The 16,193-nt window shown below is 40.0% G+C and overlaps 1 protein-coding gene across 4 annotated transcripts in view; it reads left to right on the top strand.

The window, feature by feature from the left end:
* zgc:77784 (uncharacterized protein LOC402947 homolog) overlaps positions 1–16,193 on the top strand; it is an 89,207-nt gene that overhangs the window by 57,173 nt on the left and 15,841 nt on the right. For 2 of the 4 annotated variants that reach the window (XM_052107282.1, XM_052107279.1), the window contains exons 8-21: positions 1,105–1,276; positions 2,498–2,703; positions 4,429–4,510; positions 4,689–4,857; positions 9,280–9,446; positions 9,531–9,649; positions 10,299–10,712; positions 10,804–10,972; positions 11,886–12,104; positions 12,203–12,245; positions 12,388–12,509; positions 12,586–12,855; positions 13,065–13,179; positions 14,383–14,595. In XM_052107282.1, the coding sequence (XP_051963242.1) occupies positions 1,105–1,276; positions 2,498–2,703; positions 4,429–4,510; positions 4,689–4,857; positions 9,280–9,446; positions 9,531–9,649; positions 10,299–10,712; positions 10,804–10,972; positions 11,886–12,104; positions 12,203–12,245; positions 12,388–12,509; positions 12,586–12,855; positions 13,065–13,179; positions 14,383–14,595 (2,480 nt within the window). The remainder of the gene's footprint in view (positions 1–1,104; positions 1,277–2,497; positions 2,704–4,428; positions 4,511–4,688; positions 4,858–9,279; positions 9,447–9,530; positions 9,650–10,298; positions 10,713–10,803; positions 10,973–11,885; positions 12,105–12,202; positions 12,246–12,387; positions 12,510–12,585; positions 12,856–13,064; positions 13,180–14,382; positions 14,596–16,193) is intronic. The other 2 variants (XM_052107281.1, XM_052107280.1) reach the window with 2 other exon arrangements.

Below are 16,193 nucleotides of genomic sequence, written 5' to 3'. Positions count from 1 at the left end.
ATGGCTGAAAAAGTGGGCAGGTACCATTGCACTCTATTTCAGTGCATTTACATTGGATTACAGGTGGTCAGTGTATAAGACACAAGTGATTACTCGAAAATATAAGAGTCATGAGATATGTTTTCAGAGGCATTATGGGAGAAAAATCACCAATGAAAGCTGGGCCTCCTAGAAGGAAAAGAAGAGACACGTGAACGGGGAGAAATTTTGACACAGAGGAACATCAGGTGTCAGAGCTGTTCCCATAGGCCTGCAAAAGGGCAATGTTCAGTGTAATGGCAGTCAAGAAAGTGTTCCACTCTAAAAATAGACCTCCGTCAGTGCAGCGCAGAGCTAAAGACCACTCAGCCTTGATGGCTCACAGTCATATTAAAGTCATTCAGGGTATGGTCTATGAAATGGATTTTATATCTCGTCCCCAGTGTTTATGTTTGTAAGCCATTTGCAGCAGTGTTCTAGATTATTCTGTGGCTTTTTCACCTTCGTCCATTACTTGCCCATTTTAAGCCTCTTAAAGGAACTGGATGGATTCCCCCGCACATACGTACATACCCCCAGTTACCTCAAACAGAAGTTCCAAATAACAACCAGCTCTCCTATCTGGTAAATCTTTTTTGATGAAGATGACATCTTTAAAGTTTGCAATGTCTGCGACACCAGTATCACCAAACAGAAACAGAAACATTTCAACTTTAGTCTGTTCAACAAATATTTTTCCATTACTATTACACCAAAAACAGTCATAAATTAGTTAGATGACTATTTTCCACCCTCTCTCTCTGGCCATTAAAATGACTGTTTTTGCCACTGCACCTTTAAGATTTCTTTATGTTAATGAATTATTGGATAAATGCACTGTATAGGTGTTCCTACGTAGATGTGGGCATCCATATGTTGATGTACTTATGGTTGTGACATCATATTCATTTTTGAATGACAATTTTTTGCCAGGAAGCTTTGCATTGTGAATATTAGTAGATTTATCAAACCCTTTACATTCAAAAGAGCAATTTTTTATATGTTCTCTTTAACATTTTATGTTCCTCAGAACACTGAGTTTGTCCATGCTGTGTTGTGAAATTAAGAATCTGTGCTCTGTCTTAGATGCTGCTTTTCCCTGGCCAACCTCCTTCCCAGTCAGGTCGTTATTCAGTGTCCATGAGCGGAGAGTTGTCCATCTCTGATGTTCACTCTGAGGACTCAGGCTACTATGTCTGCCAGGCAATCAGTGTGGCAGGAAGTGTCCTCACCAAGTCTCTGCTGCAAGTGGAAACTGGTGAGTGCCAGGAATTACTGTTTATCCCACCCAGCAAATGGTGTCTCTGGAGATGATTGTGAAGAAATTCCCTAGTATTAACAGACTGCTAAAGTATGCACAGACACGCACACACACACACACACGCACACACGCACACACACACACATGTTGGTGCAGCTAGCCTTATGAGGACTCTCCATAGACATAATGATTTTTATACCGTACAAACTACAGTAAACACACTGGCAACCACCCAGAACACCCTAGCAATGCCCTAGAAACCACCTGGAACACCTAAGAAGATACATAGCAACGTGCTAATAACCACTCAGGACACAATAGCAACTTTATAGTAATGCCCTGGCAACCTCACAAAACACCCTAGAAACCGAATAGTAATGCAATAACAGACACTTAGAACACCATAGCAACTGCATATCAATGTCCTTGGAACCACCCAGAACACCCTTGCAACCAAATAGCAAGCATCTCGCTAACAAACACTCAAAACACCTTAGTATCCACAAAGCAATGCCCTGGCAACCACCCAGAACACTCTAGCAACACCCTAGCAAACTTTCAGAACACCCTTATAACCAAATAGCAAGCATCTCGCTAACAAACACTCAAAACACCTTAGCATCCATAACAATACCTTGGCAATCAATCACAACATGCTAGTAATGTGCTAGCAAGCACCCAGGACAACCTAGCAACCGCATAGCAATGCACTAACATCCACTCAGAAAACCTTAGAAACTTCAAAGCAATTTACTGGCAACCACCCATAAGACCCTCACAATGCCCTAGGAACCACCTGGAACACCCTAAAAACTGGATAGCACCATACTATCTACCATTCAGAACACCATAGCAAATGCATAGCAATACCCTGGCAACCACTCAGAACACCCTAGCAACTGCATAACAATGCATTTACAACCATTTAGAACACCTCAGGAACAACTTACAATGCCCTGGTGACCACCCACAACACACCAGCATTGTGGCTGTGAGCTTTGCATGGGCAAGCACTCGCATTTAAATGTAAAATTCTAGTCATACAGAATAAAGACACATCTGGAATAAAACTACAATTTGAGAATATCTCCATCTTTTGTACCTTTGTGTTCTCAAAGTGTTATTAACTCTGACTGCCAGTTATGCTTCCATTGCTGTATAAACAAGTCAGGCTGCAAAAACACTCCTCACAAACACACTCTGCTGTTTATCCTCCAGGCCCATCAGATCACGTCCCTCCTATTATCCGACAGGGCCCAGCCAACCAGACGCTCACTTTAGGCTCCAGCACCCTGCTTCAGTGCCATGTGATGGGCAGCCCATTCCCCAGCGTCAGGTGGGAGAAGGACGGGCAAAGGGTTCTGGCCGATGACAACCGCATAAGCCTAATGGAAAATGGCACTTTACACATCAATGCCTTGAAGGTATTTGACAGATGCTTCAAACAACGATGTGATTTGTTTGCTTTGATTAGGGCTCTAAAATGCAAAAGCTCACTAGACAGAGCTCTCGGAAAACATTTCAAACTGAGTGAGACATCCACAAGCACACCTGAAATAATGGTCTTCGCTTGAGCATTTCACATCACATGACTTAAGGCAGAGTTTCCATCAATGCATTCAAAAAAACATTTAGCTGTATAATGCTCATAAATCAATAGCCAACATAAACGATTGCTTGAAAAAGCTCTGAGTTTTGCCGTGAGTTTAGTTTAAATGTAATTACACTCACAAACTTCCACAAAGTTCCTGTGATTAAGTGGTAGTGATGCTAATCTGCAGTTTCCTTCCAAGATTTAAAGAGTAAGATTAGTTTTAATTGATTGTGCATGAGAAAGACTAACTACCTTTGGTTTGGATTTTAATTAGGAGATCTTGCAAACTGCCTTCATTCATCAAATTGGTTCAGTAGAAAAAAATAGCTCAAGGTCTGGGTGTAATACATCAGAAATACCAGCCAAATATGTCATGTCATGATATAGTATTTTAAATTGTAGAAATACTAGCCTATCAAATGAAAATATAGATAGGAACAAATTATGTAATTTTTCAGTACAACTCTTTTGAGCTCTCCTAAATATTAATGCAGCATATGACCACTGTGTATTTTAATGGCAGTTTTTATGTGCATAAACCTGAATTTTACTCACTGACATCACACAATCCAGTTTATCCAGCTGCTAAATGCATTTAATTTGCAGTGTGCTATGAGTATTTAAATTATAAAAAATGATTGCTATTCTTTTTAGTATAAACACGCCTTCTTTCAATGTAAATTAGGTTTATTATTATAGATTGAAGCTTATTCACAACACTGTTTTCTTTGGATACTGAAATTAACATTGCATCTTTAGCGCCCATGGAGAGAACACAGTTAAAAGACTTTTATTTAATAGAGATGTTTGCATACATTTTGTCTTGATCATAGCAGCAGTAATTCATCAAATAGTGATCAAATTATGGAGAAGAGCATTATAACCGGCCGTATATTCTGATAGTTATGCACACATTATAAGAGCCAATTCAGGTTTTTGGATCACAGTGTTGCAGTGATGCTTTACATCCCTGGCAAAGTATGCCAAATCGCATTAGTTTACTGCATCATCCACCACCTAGCACTCAAAAATGACCTGCAAGATTGGGACAAAATTACCTGATTTGCATTATTTCTTAAATGAATCAGGTGCTAAAACAATGCAGACAGCCAGTGCAAATTACAATAATAATGGGTGCAATTAATTCATTGTGAAGTCTTTCAGCCATATGAAAGATACAGCTATGTAATACACAGATTTTATTTGCTTATGATTCAAAAACATTCTGATAGATTGAATGCCATTTGTGGTACATGGTCTGTATATCTTAAATGAGATATTTGACAGACTGCACGTCTGTTAGAATAGAATGTAGAATACAAAACAGGCATTTGGAATGTCAAATATGACTTTTAGAGGAGTTTCATCAGTTACAGCCTCTAACTATCTCAAACAAACCCGATTGACTGATCAGCTGAAACAATGCAATTCATCCACCTCATTTGGAGAGCAGGGGGAATGCACGAAGAAGTACTTCAGAGACATTGCACGCTCGCAATTATCTTTGTCGTCTTTCAGATGAAGAGAGAGATGATTTTGTCCTCTATGTTGCTAGGAGACAGACTCAGGAATGTACACCTGTATCGCATCCAGTTCCACTGGTGAGATGAGTTGGAGTGGGACCGTGACAGTGAAAGGTAGCGTACAAGCGTTCTTTTCTGTAACAGAGCTCTGTATGACACTTTGAAAAGGGTGACACTTAAAGAAAAACGTTGTACTGATGATTGCAATGTGCAGTCAAACGTCCTTGGTACAGGTATGCACCCTTGAGGGAATAGTACTGCAGATGGATTTGACTTTGTTTCTCATGTTTAGCAACTGGAACGTCCTCTCTCCTGAGGGCCTCCCAGTCCTTGCAGCTGCCTGGTCCTCCTCAGAAGCCCGTCGTGACAGATGTGAGCTCAAGCAGTGTCACTCTCACTTGGCAGCCCAACCCGCATGAGGGCGGAGCTGCTGTCACTTCCTACATCATCGAAGCTTTCAGGTTTATATAATTCTATAACCATTTACATGACACTGTAGCCAAATGACTTTCTTTCTTACATGGAATGTTAATGACCGATAGCCTCAGTTGCCATTCACTTTCATTGCATCTTTTTCCATACAATAAAAGGCAATGGTGACTGAGTGATTTGTCCCTTTGAGGAACGATTAATATTCTAGGTGGAGGAACTTCTGGTAATGCATTACTGACATAATTCCTGTGGTTGGATTTTATTGTATTCAATCCTTTTCTGGTATTATTGTTTCAATAGTAATTGCTAGTAATGTGCTAGCAACCACCCAGGACAACCTAGCAACCGCATAGCAATGCACTAACATCCACTCAGAAAACCTTAGAAACCTCAAAGCAATTTACTGGCAACCACCCATAAGACCCTCACAATGCCCTAGGAACCACCTGGGACACCCTAAAAACTGGATAGCAACATACTATCTACCACTCAGAACACCATAGCAAATGCATAGCAATACCCTGGCAACCACTCAGAACACCCTAGCAACTGCATAGCAATGCATTTACTACCATTTAGAACACCTCAGGAACAAATTAGCAATGCCCTGGTGACCACCCACAACACACCAGCAGTGTGGCTGTGAGCTTTGCATGGGCAAGCACTCGCATTTCTTTCGAAAATGTAAAATTCTAGTCATACAGAATAAAGACACATCTGGAATAAAACTACAATTCGAGAATATCTCCATCTTTTGTACCTTTGTGTTCTCAAAGTGTTATTAACTCTGACTGCCAGTTATACTTCCATTGCTGTATAAACAAGTCAGGCTGTTCCTAGAATGCCAGAGGCACTGTTAGAGAACTGGACAGATGCAAAAACACTCCTCACAAACACACTCTGCTGTTTATCACTTTTCCAGTATTATTGTTTGAATCAGGTGAAATTACAGGGTTTGTCGGCTTTACGTAGTCATGACATGAGCTGAAATATTTGCTGTAACTTTGCACGGGTTAGATTTTATCACTCTGGTCTGATGTTAACACATATAAAGTTTAGGCCTTGTTGCTACGGTAAACGTTTGAAGCAGTATGCATTTTAATGTTTATTCCATAACAATGCCTTGCCCCATAGACTTCTATTGTAATGCATTACTCTACACTCAAGGACAAGTTGATTTTCTGTAATAATAAACAACATGTATCAGATCGACAGTGTGTCTAACTTGCATTTGTACAAATGAACTTGTATTGAACACAGAATATTCCTGCAGTATTAGCCTCTTGCGACCCCGTATCCACATACGTGGGCATTGTATTGGCTTTGCTATATGTAACCCATAATTTAAATTAATTTAAACCAATCTTAGTTCAGGACACTCTGGGCTGTCAGTAAAGGCTTAAAATTTTGACGCATGGAGTCATGTAACAAACCAACATGGTGCTGATCACAGCAGAGTTTGTCTTTGGGAGAAACACCAACCAAACTACATCTGGTAGTTTTGAAACCAATTAAGTATTTACATTGAAACCTGTTTGTGTCAAAAGATTAGAGTCTCTAGTTTCATCCGACATGGCATTTTTGAAATTTGAGCGATATAGCACAAAATTGCACACTGTTAAACACAATGTACACTATAGTGGACAACAACGCTAGTCTTTCATTAGAGATCATATATTTACTGTACATTTTCACATTGAAAAAAAAAATACTTTCAGAGGATTTATGTGGAGTTACGATGAAAATAAGGTGCAATTTGAACTGTTCTGAGACCAGTGCAGGCAGACAGCACATGGGAGGTTGTCATTCACTAAATAGGGAGCAAGGGAGCATCCTATAGCATTCTATACAGCTAAGTGCGTTCACTCCTAAAATCTGACCAAAAGTTAATTTTCAGGCTGCAGATAACTTTTTGACCACTCAACATGTTTGGCAGACATTGGACAATGGTAATCAGTATAGATTCAGAATTTATAGTGTTTAATTTTATTTTTACATGGATGGCAGTGATTGGATGATGCTGGCTTGACATTGAAAAGAGATAACATTGAGTTTTCGTTGCCAAAGTAGAAAAAACTTTGTAACATAAAAGTCAAATCAAGTAAAAAAACATAAAATTAAAATGATTTGTATAGGTTTTTATTTGTGCTTTTCTTAGTACATATTGTTCCAAAGCAGCTTTACAGAAGATTAGCTGTAATGTCTGTAATATCTCAAAAACATTAATAACCAACACTCCACAATTGGATTAAAAATAAATTCTGACTTGCTATAGCTTGGTATTATTTAACATTTCACAATTTAGCACTGCTTTACCCATACAAGGACATACATTTTTAGTAAAACTATTTGTTCATAGGAAATGTCTTTCTTTTTTGCATGTTACAAATCAAAAAGGGAAATGGAAATTGCACACAACAGTCATGCCCGGGTCTCAGGAATTTAATGCACATCAATGCAAAATGTACACTGTACAGTACCTCATGTTCAGAAATACATTCAGTCGGTTCCTGTGTTTATTTAAAGTATACTTCACTGCTGCATATGAAAAAGAAATATAAGGTTTGTACACCCTCTCCAGTGGCCTGATGGGTGAAGAGATTGTCAGCCGTTCTCATTATAGTGCTGGTTTTGTTACGAACATCATTTAGAGTGTCAGAGTGGATGGAAGTTTATGGTAAAGTGAGAGTGAAGCCCTGCTCTCTTCCAGGCTCAGCTGCTCCCTGGGGTTGCAGTTAGAATTCAGCAGAACCTGTCCCTCTGGGCTCTGTGGAGGTCAGATGAACAGAAGGCTCTATTATTGTCCCTCCGAGAGGCAGCAGGGAGGTTGATGCAGGGAGGCTTAGAGTCCAGGCCAAGTCATTATTTAGCTCTGCTCTGACACCTTGTTAAGGAGACGTTTAGATTTATAGTGCAGCCCACTCTGTTGTGAGGTCACGGTCATGTGCACAGTCCGAGAAGTCGACTCGCCAAACCTTATGGGCTCAGGGTGCGTGTTGAGCATTGGCCGGATCCAAGCTCTGTTCTGTGCTTATTGTTTCTCATTAACAAAGACCAGTCTGTCCAATTCAGCATACCAGTTGAGCTGTTTTTAAATAGAAGCGAGAAGGAATAATTCACCCAAAAATGAAACTTATTCGCCCTCATGTTGTTCCAAACTTCTATCACTGAGTTTCTTCCATGGAATACGAAAGGAGATGTTAGGCAGGAGCACCTCAATCAACATAAACTTATATATATGTAAACTTATATAAGTGAAAGTAAAAGGTGACTGAGCATTACATACAGCCTAACACCTCATTTGCACAGTACCCTGAGGTACTGCAAAGAAAACCACGAAATTACCATGGTACCATTGGCAAAAAACAATTATTTATTATTTTTTTTCTCCCCAATTTGGAATGCCCAATTCCCACTACTTATTAGGTCCTTGTGGTGGCGCGGTAACTCACCTCAATCCAGGTGGCAGAGGACAAATCTCAATTTTGCTCTAAATCAAAGTTTGTAAAGGTGTGATTCACCTCGGGGATGGTTGGTTTGGTTTATGGTTTAGAACTCTTTTATGGAGGTTTTTATGAAATTGACATGGAAGAAATATAAATGGAAAAAATTATTCTGAAACGGAGTCGACTGAAAAGTGGACAGGCACTGTTGCACTCTATACCATGGTGCTATTTGATTCTTTTTTTGTTAGTGCAACATTACATAAGATACCAGTGTTCCATAAATAATTCAGTTTATTAATGATAATGATAATAAACAATGCTATAGCTTATAGTGCTTAGTGTCACTGCAGGCTGCAACTTCATTCATGAATATAGAATTCAAATGGTGTGCATATCGGATATTTTAAAGAGCCTGTATTATACTCATTTACTGGTTCATAATTTTATTTTTGGGTCTACTAGAAAAGGTTTGCATGCTTTAATGTTCAAAAAACACATTATTTTTCTCATACTGTACATTGCTGCAGCACCTCTTTTCACCCTCTGTCTGAATCGCTCTGTTTTAGCTCCTGTCTCTTTAAAGCTCCCCTTTCTAAAAAGCCCAGTATGCCATGATTGGTCAACTGCTTAAGAGTGTCAGAAATGTAACGTTCCTTACCATAACCAAAGAAGCCCTTAGGCGGGCATTATGCAAATGTGTTACATAGTGACATTGCTATGTCACGGAAGTAATGGCTGGACTGTAAACCAGGCGTTTCAGGCAGTTCAGGAGCAGTGTTTTCTGTGGGAGAGAGTAAATCCCTTTGGCGTGAACTTTGTGCTTTGTAACTTTGCAGACCTTTAATATGCACAAACAGCTATATTACACCCTAAAGGAAAGGTAAAATCCCAAAAAGTTCAGCACAAGGCAACGTTGCCCACCTAATCAGATTTTAGAGATGGAAAAATCTGTTTTGTAAATTCCCAATAACATCAATAGTGTTCATTTTCTGTGTCATATTCCAGTCAGTCAGTGGGCAGCACATGGCAAACCGTAGCTGACCTTGTGAAGCAGGAGAGGCACACTGTGTCCGGGCTCTACCCCAATACTGTGTACCTGTTCATCATCCGAGCGGTCAACTCCTATGGCCTGAGTGACCCCAGCCCCATTTCAGAGCCTGTCCGAACACAAGGTGGCACAATTTCTGGTGCAGTGTGATGTATGAGATGGTTTGTGCACATCTGCATGACACTGTCTAAATACTGTATGTTTTCAGATGGCCCAGAGGGGCAGGTAAAGGAACAGGGGCACATGCAGATGGATTTAGGAGGGGTCAAGGTGCATCTGCAGACACTAGAAGTCTTGAGCCCAACTAGTGTTCAGATAACATGGACTGTGAGTACATCATATAATTCACATGTAGATCAGTATTCAAACAGTGTAATCTTTTTTTTTTCCTATGCCAGGTTTTATTACAAAGTAGTTTTCAAATGCACTAACCAATGTTGCTTTTTCGGACTGGTCGGGATGCTCAAACAAACCTAGGAATGTTTTGAGGGTGCCACAGAGCCATAGTATTACATAGTTGTCATTTTTTTTTAGGTGAAATCAACCTACAAATGGCTTACTTATAGATGTCTCTGCAGAGAAGACATATACTTTCTCCTATCCCATCTTAATATGCAGAGACAACTTTAAGTAAGCCATTTGTAGGTTGATTCCACTGAAAAATGTAAACACTATGCTCTGTAGCCTTATTAAAATATTGCTTTGTTTAACTAAGCATACTGACCAGCTTAGCATAGCAACTTTGGAATAACCAATGCCATGTTCTTGAGGCAGGACTGTTTCTTTGTTTTTTAAAAACGATCATTATTTTTGCAATTCTGTTTGGTGATGCTAGTGGCACAGAAATGTCACAATTTAGCTTTAGTTATATAGTTTTATTATATTGGTCATCATGATGGTAATCAGCCATAACATACAAATTAGACAGTCTGCAGATACTCTAATTCATTATATAATATGTTGTTTTTATTTTCAGCTTGACTGGCACCCACGGTATATTCAAGGTTACAGGTTATATTTCAGGCCTGTGGGGGGTGCTTGGATGGTCCAGGACATAAAGGCAGGTCCCCTGCATACTGCTGTACTAACAGAGCTGCGCCAAGGAACAGAATACGAGCTCAAAATGAGACCATATTACAATGAATTCCAGGGCATAGAGAGTGAAATCAAAGTGGTTCGCACTCCAGTTGAAGGCAAGACTTTCACTGATGCTTTTATTTCTACTGTAATGTTAATGTCTTTTAAATTTTCCTTATCATATTTTCTGCTTTTAGTGCTAAGCAGCCCTCCTCAGGGAGTCAGTGTGGTGCAGTTAAGTAACAGTTCAAGCTTGCGAGTGTCCTGGCAGCCTCCTCTCTTAGTACCGGATGAGCTCATACTAGAGTACAGGGTGAGAACAGTGACGCCTTCAAGCAGAGACCATCTCAGTGGCCACAGGAGGTAAAATGGTAATACTGAGGTTTGGTCTGTGTGTCATACAGGTGTGGTGTGTGGGAAATGAATCTCAGCAGGTGGTGAACAGGACCCTGGACGGTAATGTGCTGTGGGTGCTGCTTGATGGGCTGCCCGAGTCAATGTATCGGGTGCAGGTTGCAGCAGTGACGGCTGCAGGGGTGGGCGTTCACAGCATGCCTGTGTTCATCTTTCTGAGTGAGTACTGCCATGCCCTGCTGAAAGAGCCAGCTTTAGCTGGCAGATTTGTTTTGGAACATAATACCTGATTTCTAGCTGGTCCAAAGCTGGTCCAATCTGGTAGACTATCTTTGACCAGCAATAACCCAACTTCCAGCTGGCTTAAGGTAGGCAAGATTTTTGGGGTATATAGTATCTGGTCAACCAGCTTGGTACAGCTAATAAGCAGCTTATGACCAGATTGGTCCAGCTAACAACCAGCTTGGTCCAGCTAATGACCAGCTTGGTCTAGCTAACAGCCAACTTGGTCCAGCTAACAACCAGCTTGGTCCAGCTAATGACCAGCTTGGTCTAGCTAACAGCCAACTTGGTCCAGCTAACAGCCAGCTTGGACCAGCTAATAACCAGCTTTGGAAATTTAATAATCAGATAATGACCAGTCTGGACCAGCTAATGACCTGTTTAGACCAGCTAATAACCAGTGTGGACCAGCTATTGACCACCTGATCCTCTTACTAACCACCATTGAACAGCTAATTGCAAGCTTGGACCATCTAATGACCGCCTATGCCTGCTGATAACCAGTTTGGACAAGCTAATGATCAGTTTGGACCAGCTAGAAAGCAGCAACCATGTTCCAAAATGCAGCTACTAGCTTTAGCTGAATTTTCCAGCAAGTGTACAACACACTAGTGAGGATGACATTTATCCTATCTGACAGATTCTAATATCAGAATTTAGTCAAATATAAGAAAATGTAATGTTGGGAATTTTCATGCTGTGTGTTGAAGATGGATTCTTAGGGAAATTTTGATTAAATATTTCCTTTATAAGACAAGCAGCATTTAGACTTCTCTGCCTCTCCTCCGCTCTGTTTTCACATACTCTTTCATTGACTTTTTTATTTCCTTCTTCTATATTTTTCTGTCAGAAGTACCAATAGATCAGTCCTCCTTGCCAGTGTTGAAGGTTGATAGTGTCAGCCTATCAGAGCAGATAACAAGGGTGGTTCGCCAGCCAGCCTTCATTGCTGGGATTGGTGTTTCCTCCTGGATGGTTCTAATGGGCTTCAGCACCTGGATCTACTGCAGACATAGGAGGAGGAAAAAACTTGGCCATTATACTACCTCCTTTTCTTACACACCGGCAGGTAACTCAGGGACTATAATAGCACAAAATCACCAGTGTGTGTTTTTAACAAATAAAGAACACAAGAGCTTTTATGATTATTCCCTTTTTCTTCCTTAGTTGTGCTCTCTCATGGGGATGGGTCTGATCTTATGAATGGAAGGTCTGTATCATTGGAAACGTTCATCACACCTGGTGCTATTCCTGGCTGTGTTAAGCAAAGGCCACTCTGCATTTTCAGAGTAGAAAATACAATGACCCCTTTAAAAATATTATCCAAAGGTAATTTAAAGTTTCCTTTACAGGCCATGTTTGCTTGAGTCACACTTGGCTGAATCCTGGCCCACCAGCAACTTCTCTCATAATGGAAAAGAGTCTGTTAACTGCTGTGCAGGCAGACTTGACTCTACAGATCAATACTACAACAGTAAGATCATACTCTCAGATATGTTTTGGTACTGTCACACTCACACAAATCCTATAGTCATTAATCCATTTTCCAGCTTCAGGATTATCGAATTATCTGAACCAGAATGGGAAGTACAGCCCGGCCTCTAATGAAGGCGCTATATACTGCACCATCAACCCATCGGATGCAGATGGGCATGACCTATGCAGTCTGTACTCTCAGGGTCCAGACCCATACACCAGCATTCCAATCCTCTCCAAAACAGACCTCTACAGCCTGGACCAGGACCTGGACCAGTGGAGCCTTCAGTCCAGCCACAGTGGAGCAGAATATGCAAAACTTCAATACCCAAAAGGAGGAAGTGGTAGGAGGAATTTTAAGATCAGCTGTGGGTCAATAATGATTTCGATCATGAGGGTTAAGGGATTAGCCCTTAAAGAATTATGTAGAAAGATAGGATCAACATATCTTAAAGTGCTGCAGCAAATGGATTAATGGAGCAATTTAATGCTAATGGACTTGAAGTCAGCGTTTCCAAATGACATTGTACTGTTGTTTTATCCTGCATTACAGCCAAACCGATGAAGCAGAAGTATCTGGGGCAAGCTTCCTCACCTACATGGTCTGACATGCTGTCTTTACCTCCGTCAAAAAACAAGGAGCTTCAAAACAAAGAGAAAAAACAGAGGTATGAACCTTCTCCATACCACATAGAAAGACATCATTCAGTGCAATGGAATTCTAAGTACTCGTTTCCTTTTTTTTGCTGCAGTTTTTTAAATTGGAAATATCAAAGGACTTGTTCAAACCAGCATGTTTCAATGCAGTGCTTCAAGTATTATCCTTATCTTGGGAAAAAAGAGATACAGTGATGGAATCAGATGGTCATACCATGGTACTTTTCCACAAACTCATAGTAATACCATGGCACTTTTTGTTAGATTTGATATGCTTATAAATGTGTTTTTCTGTAGCAAGTTCACACACTACTGGATATAATTTTTCTTTTATGGAACATTTATGGAACTTCTCCCTCCTGGGTCATTCCCGACACACTTAGAAGTAACTGACCCAATATCGAACCTTGGCAACTGGGTAAAATGTGTCCAAAAGACTAAATTGAGGTCTTATCTAATCTCATTTGATGTTTCAGCTCAAAGTGACAGGGCCTAATGATGTTAGCGCTTAGAGCCTAGATTTTCTGACTGTTTGAGAGGGGGCCCGAGAGCCAGGTCACCAGACACTGCTTCTCAGAATGAGCCTTTAAGAATAGCCAAAGGTCATAATCAAGCGGAACCGCACATATCAACCTTTGTCCTCAATGTTTTCTTCCTTTCTCAGCACAATTTATCATCACCCTCCATGGATGAAACTAGTTTTTGATAAGCCTTTTTTACAATGCTGTCTTTTGTAACCACATAGCATTCTCTTTTTTAGTTATTTATTTTCTCAAAGGACTGCAATCTTTTTTTATCTACCACAGTCTTTTATCATAAAATGAAATCAGTGTTAGACGCATCAGGGGTCCAGAGTCTTTTGATGGGTGTTCTTTTTGTATGGTTGATATGAATGTTTTCTTCCTTATTTTACCCTTGTCTTGTTTTTAACATGTTATTCCAGTTTGTGCATTTGTAGTGTAGCTCAGTGAGATTTTAAAAGGGATAGTTACCCTGAAAAAATTTTTTTTTCAATAAAACTGAATGGTGACTGAGGGTCACATTCTACCTTCTTTTGTGTTCCACTGAAGAGAGAAAGTTATACATGTTTGGAATAACATGAGTGTGAGTAAATGGAATGTAGCATTTTCATTTTGGGTGAACTATCCCTTTAAAAGTAACTAACATCCTAAATATAAATCATTGATTTTGTTACTCTGTTTACATCCCTGTAGCCCTGAGGAGGATGAAGAGTGGTGTCCTCCTTTGCCTAAGCGGACGTATCTGATCGAGGGTCTGGAAGATGCAGCCACAGTGCCATTAAGAGAAGAGGAAACCAACAGAGCAACTACTTATAGCCTGCAGTCCACAGCAACTCTCACACCCTCCCCCAGCGAAGAACAATACCCAACTTACCCACGCCTGCAGCATCCAGACCTGCTGCCACGGTAAACACAAACACATAAAGTATACCCACACCAGTGCTCCACATTAAGCTTTTCCACTGTCTTCCCTAAAACTCATCTTTTACTTGTCAGAAAGCTTAAAGGGGTCATTATATGCCTTTTTTATTATTATTTTAATATGTTCCTTTACTAAAATTTTTGTAACGTTTTTGCACAAAATACAGTCATATATTTGTAAAACATGATTGTTTTCCACTGTCATTCTGACCCTCTGTCAAAAACACTTAGTTTTGGTGCTGCTTCTCCTTTAAGACTTGACAGTTAATGCCCACTGTTATGATTCGCTCGCTGCTCTTGACTGACCTGCTCTCTCCTTCTCACATCTCACTGCTCACTGCTGCTGGGTGGGCTACGGAAAGATAATAGGCTCGTTTGAGATGCCAAACACCTCGCCTTGAAAGTAGACAAGAGTAGGCGGGTGCAGTCAGTGGAGGAGTGAAATAAGTGCTATGAAGTCGGACAGTTCTCACTTCTTGTAGGGGAGAGATCACAGGCAGATATCGTGTGATTCATGTTAATGTGCTTTGTTGTTAATAAAGTGGATGCAATTAAAATTCTGTTGCTTTTAAATGAAAATAAATTTGATTAACAAGACTGTTATTTTATTCCCCCATAAGACGTGTCTTTCCATCCATTTTTATTTTTATAAAGACACGTATTTTAGATATTTCAGAAATATGATACCAATCACATATCCCATACAGAGATTGCACTGTCAGAATGTTGGATATATACACATAAAAACATGATATTAGAGATATAAAATCGAACATTTTAGAAGAGAACGAAACATCACGGTTGTTTAGGCCAGTCGTCAGCATGTCATTTCCCATCGTGTTCGCAATTCATGCAGCTCGGAAAAAGCAACTGCGCCATCTGTCTGCTACAACTGTGGCCACCTCGCAGGACATTTTTTGACATACCTGTATGTCTTCATGACATCACAGCAAGTCAGAAAAATGTCTAAACGGCATGCACGCACCTGCTTTTGATCACCGCTGAATGGTTCTGAGCAGAACTTGCTCATCTCAAACGAGCCTTATGTAAATTAGGCTTTTATGTGTTGTGGAGGCTGTCAGATGCAAATGTCTACCACCGACCAATGGTGAATGGAGGCAGCATTCATGAAATTAAACACGTGCCTTTTAAAAGTATTGAACAAAAGACCAGTAAGTAAAGAGAGTGAAGAATAACCCAGTTCTCTTTGCATTCACACTGTCCATGTACTATTTCTTTTCCCCTTTAGTTGTGAGAGGGTGTCAGTCTACATTCACACTGTTGCGTTTGGAACCTAGCTCTTTCAATATTATATAATTGTAATACTGATCATTTTTATATTTATGAATAGTATTACTACACTGCAAGAATTTAAAATTATAAAATATATATATATATATATATATATACTAAGTGTTGGGGACTACAGCTACATGTAGCGAGGCTAGCGAACTACTTTTTCCAGAAAGTAGCGGTGTAGCGTAACCAAACACTGTTTGGTCAGATTATAAATAATCGCCTTCCTTATTGCGTAGAAGCCAAACTTTTACCGGCAAAACATCAGACGATCTGGCAGCATATTT

Source organism: Xyrauchen texanus, chromosome 36 (assembly GCF_025860055.1).
Source record: "Xyrauchen texanus isolate HMW12.3.18 chromosome 36, RBS_HiC_50CHRs, whole genome shotgun sequence".
Lineage (NCBI taxonomy): Eukaryota > Metazoa > Chordata > Actinopteri > Cypriniformes > Catostomidae > Xyrauchen > Xyrauchen texanus.
The sequence above is the reverse complement of the archived record's forward strand: the minus strand, read 5'-3'. Positions and strand labels throughout refer to the sequence as shown.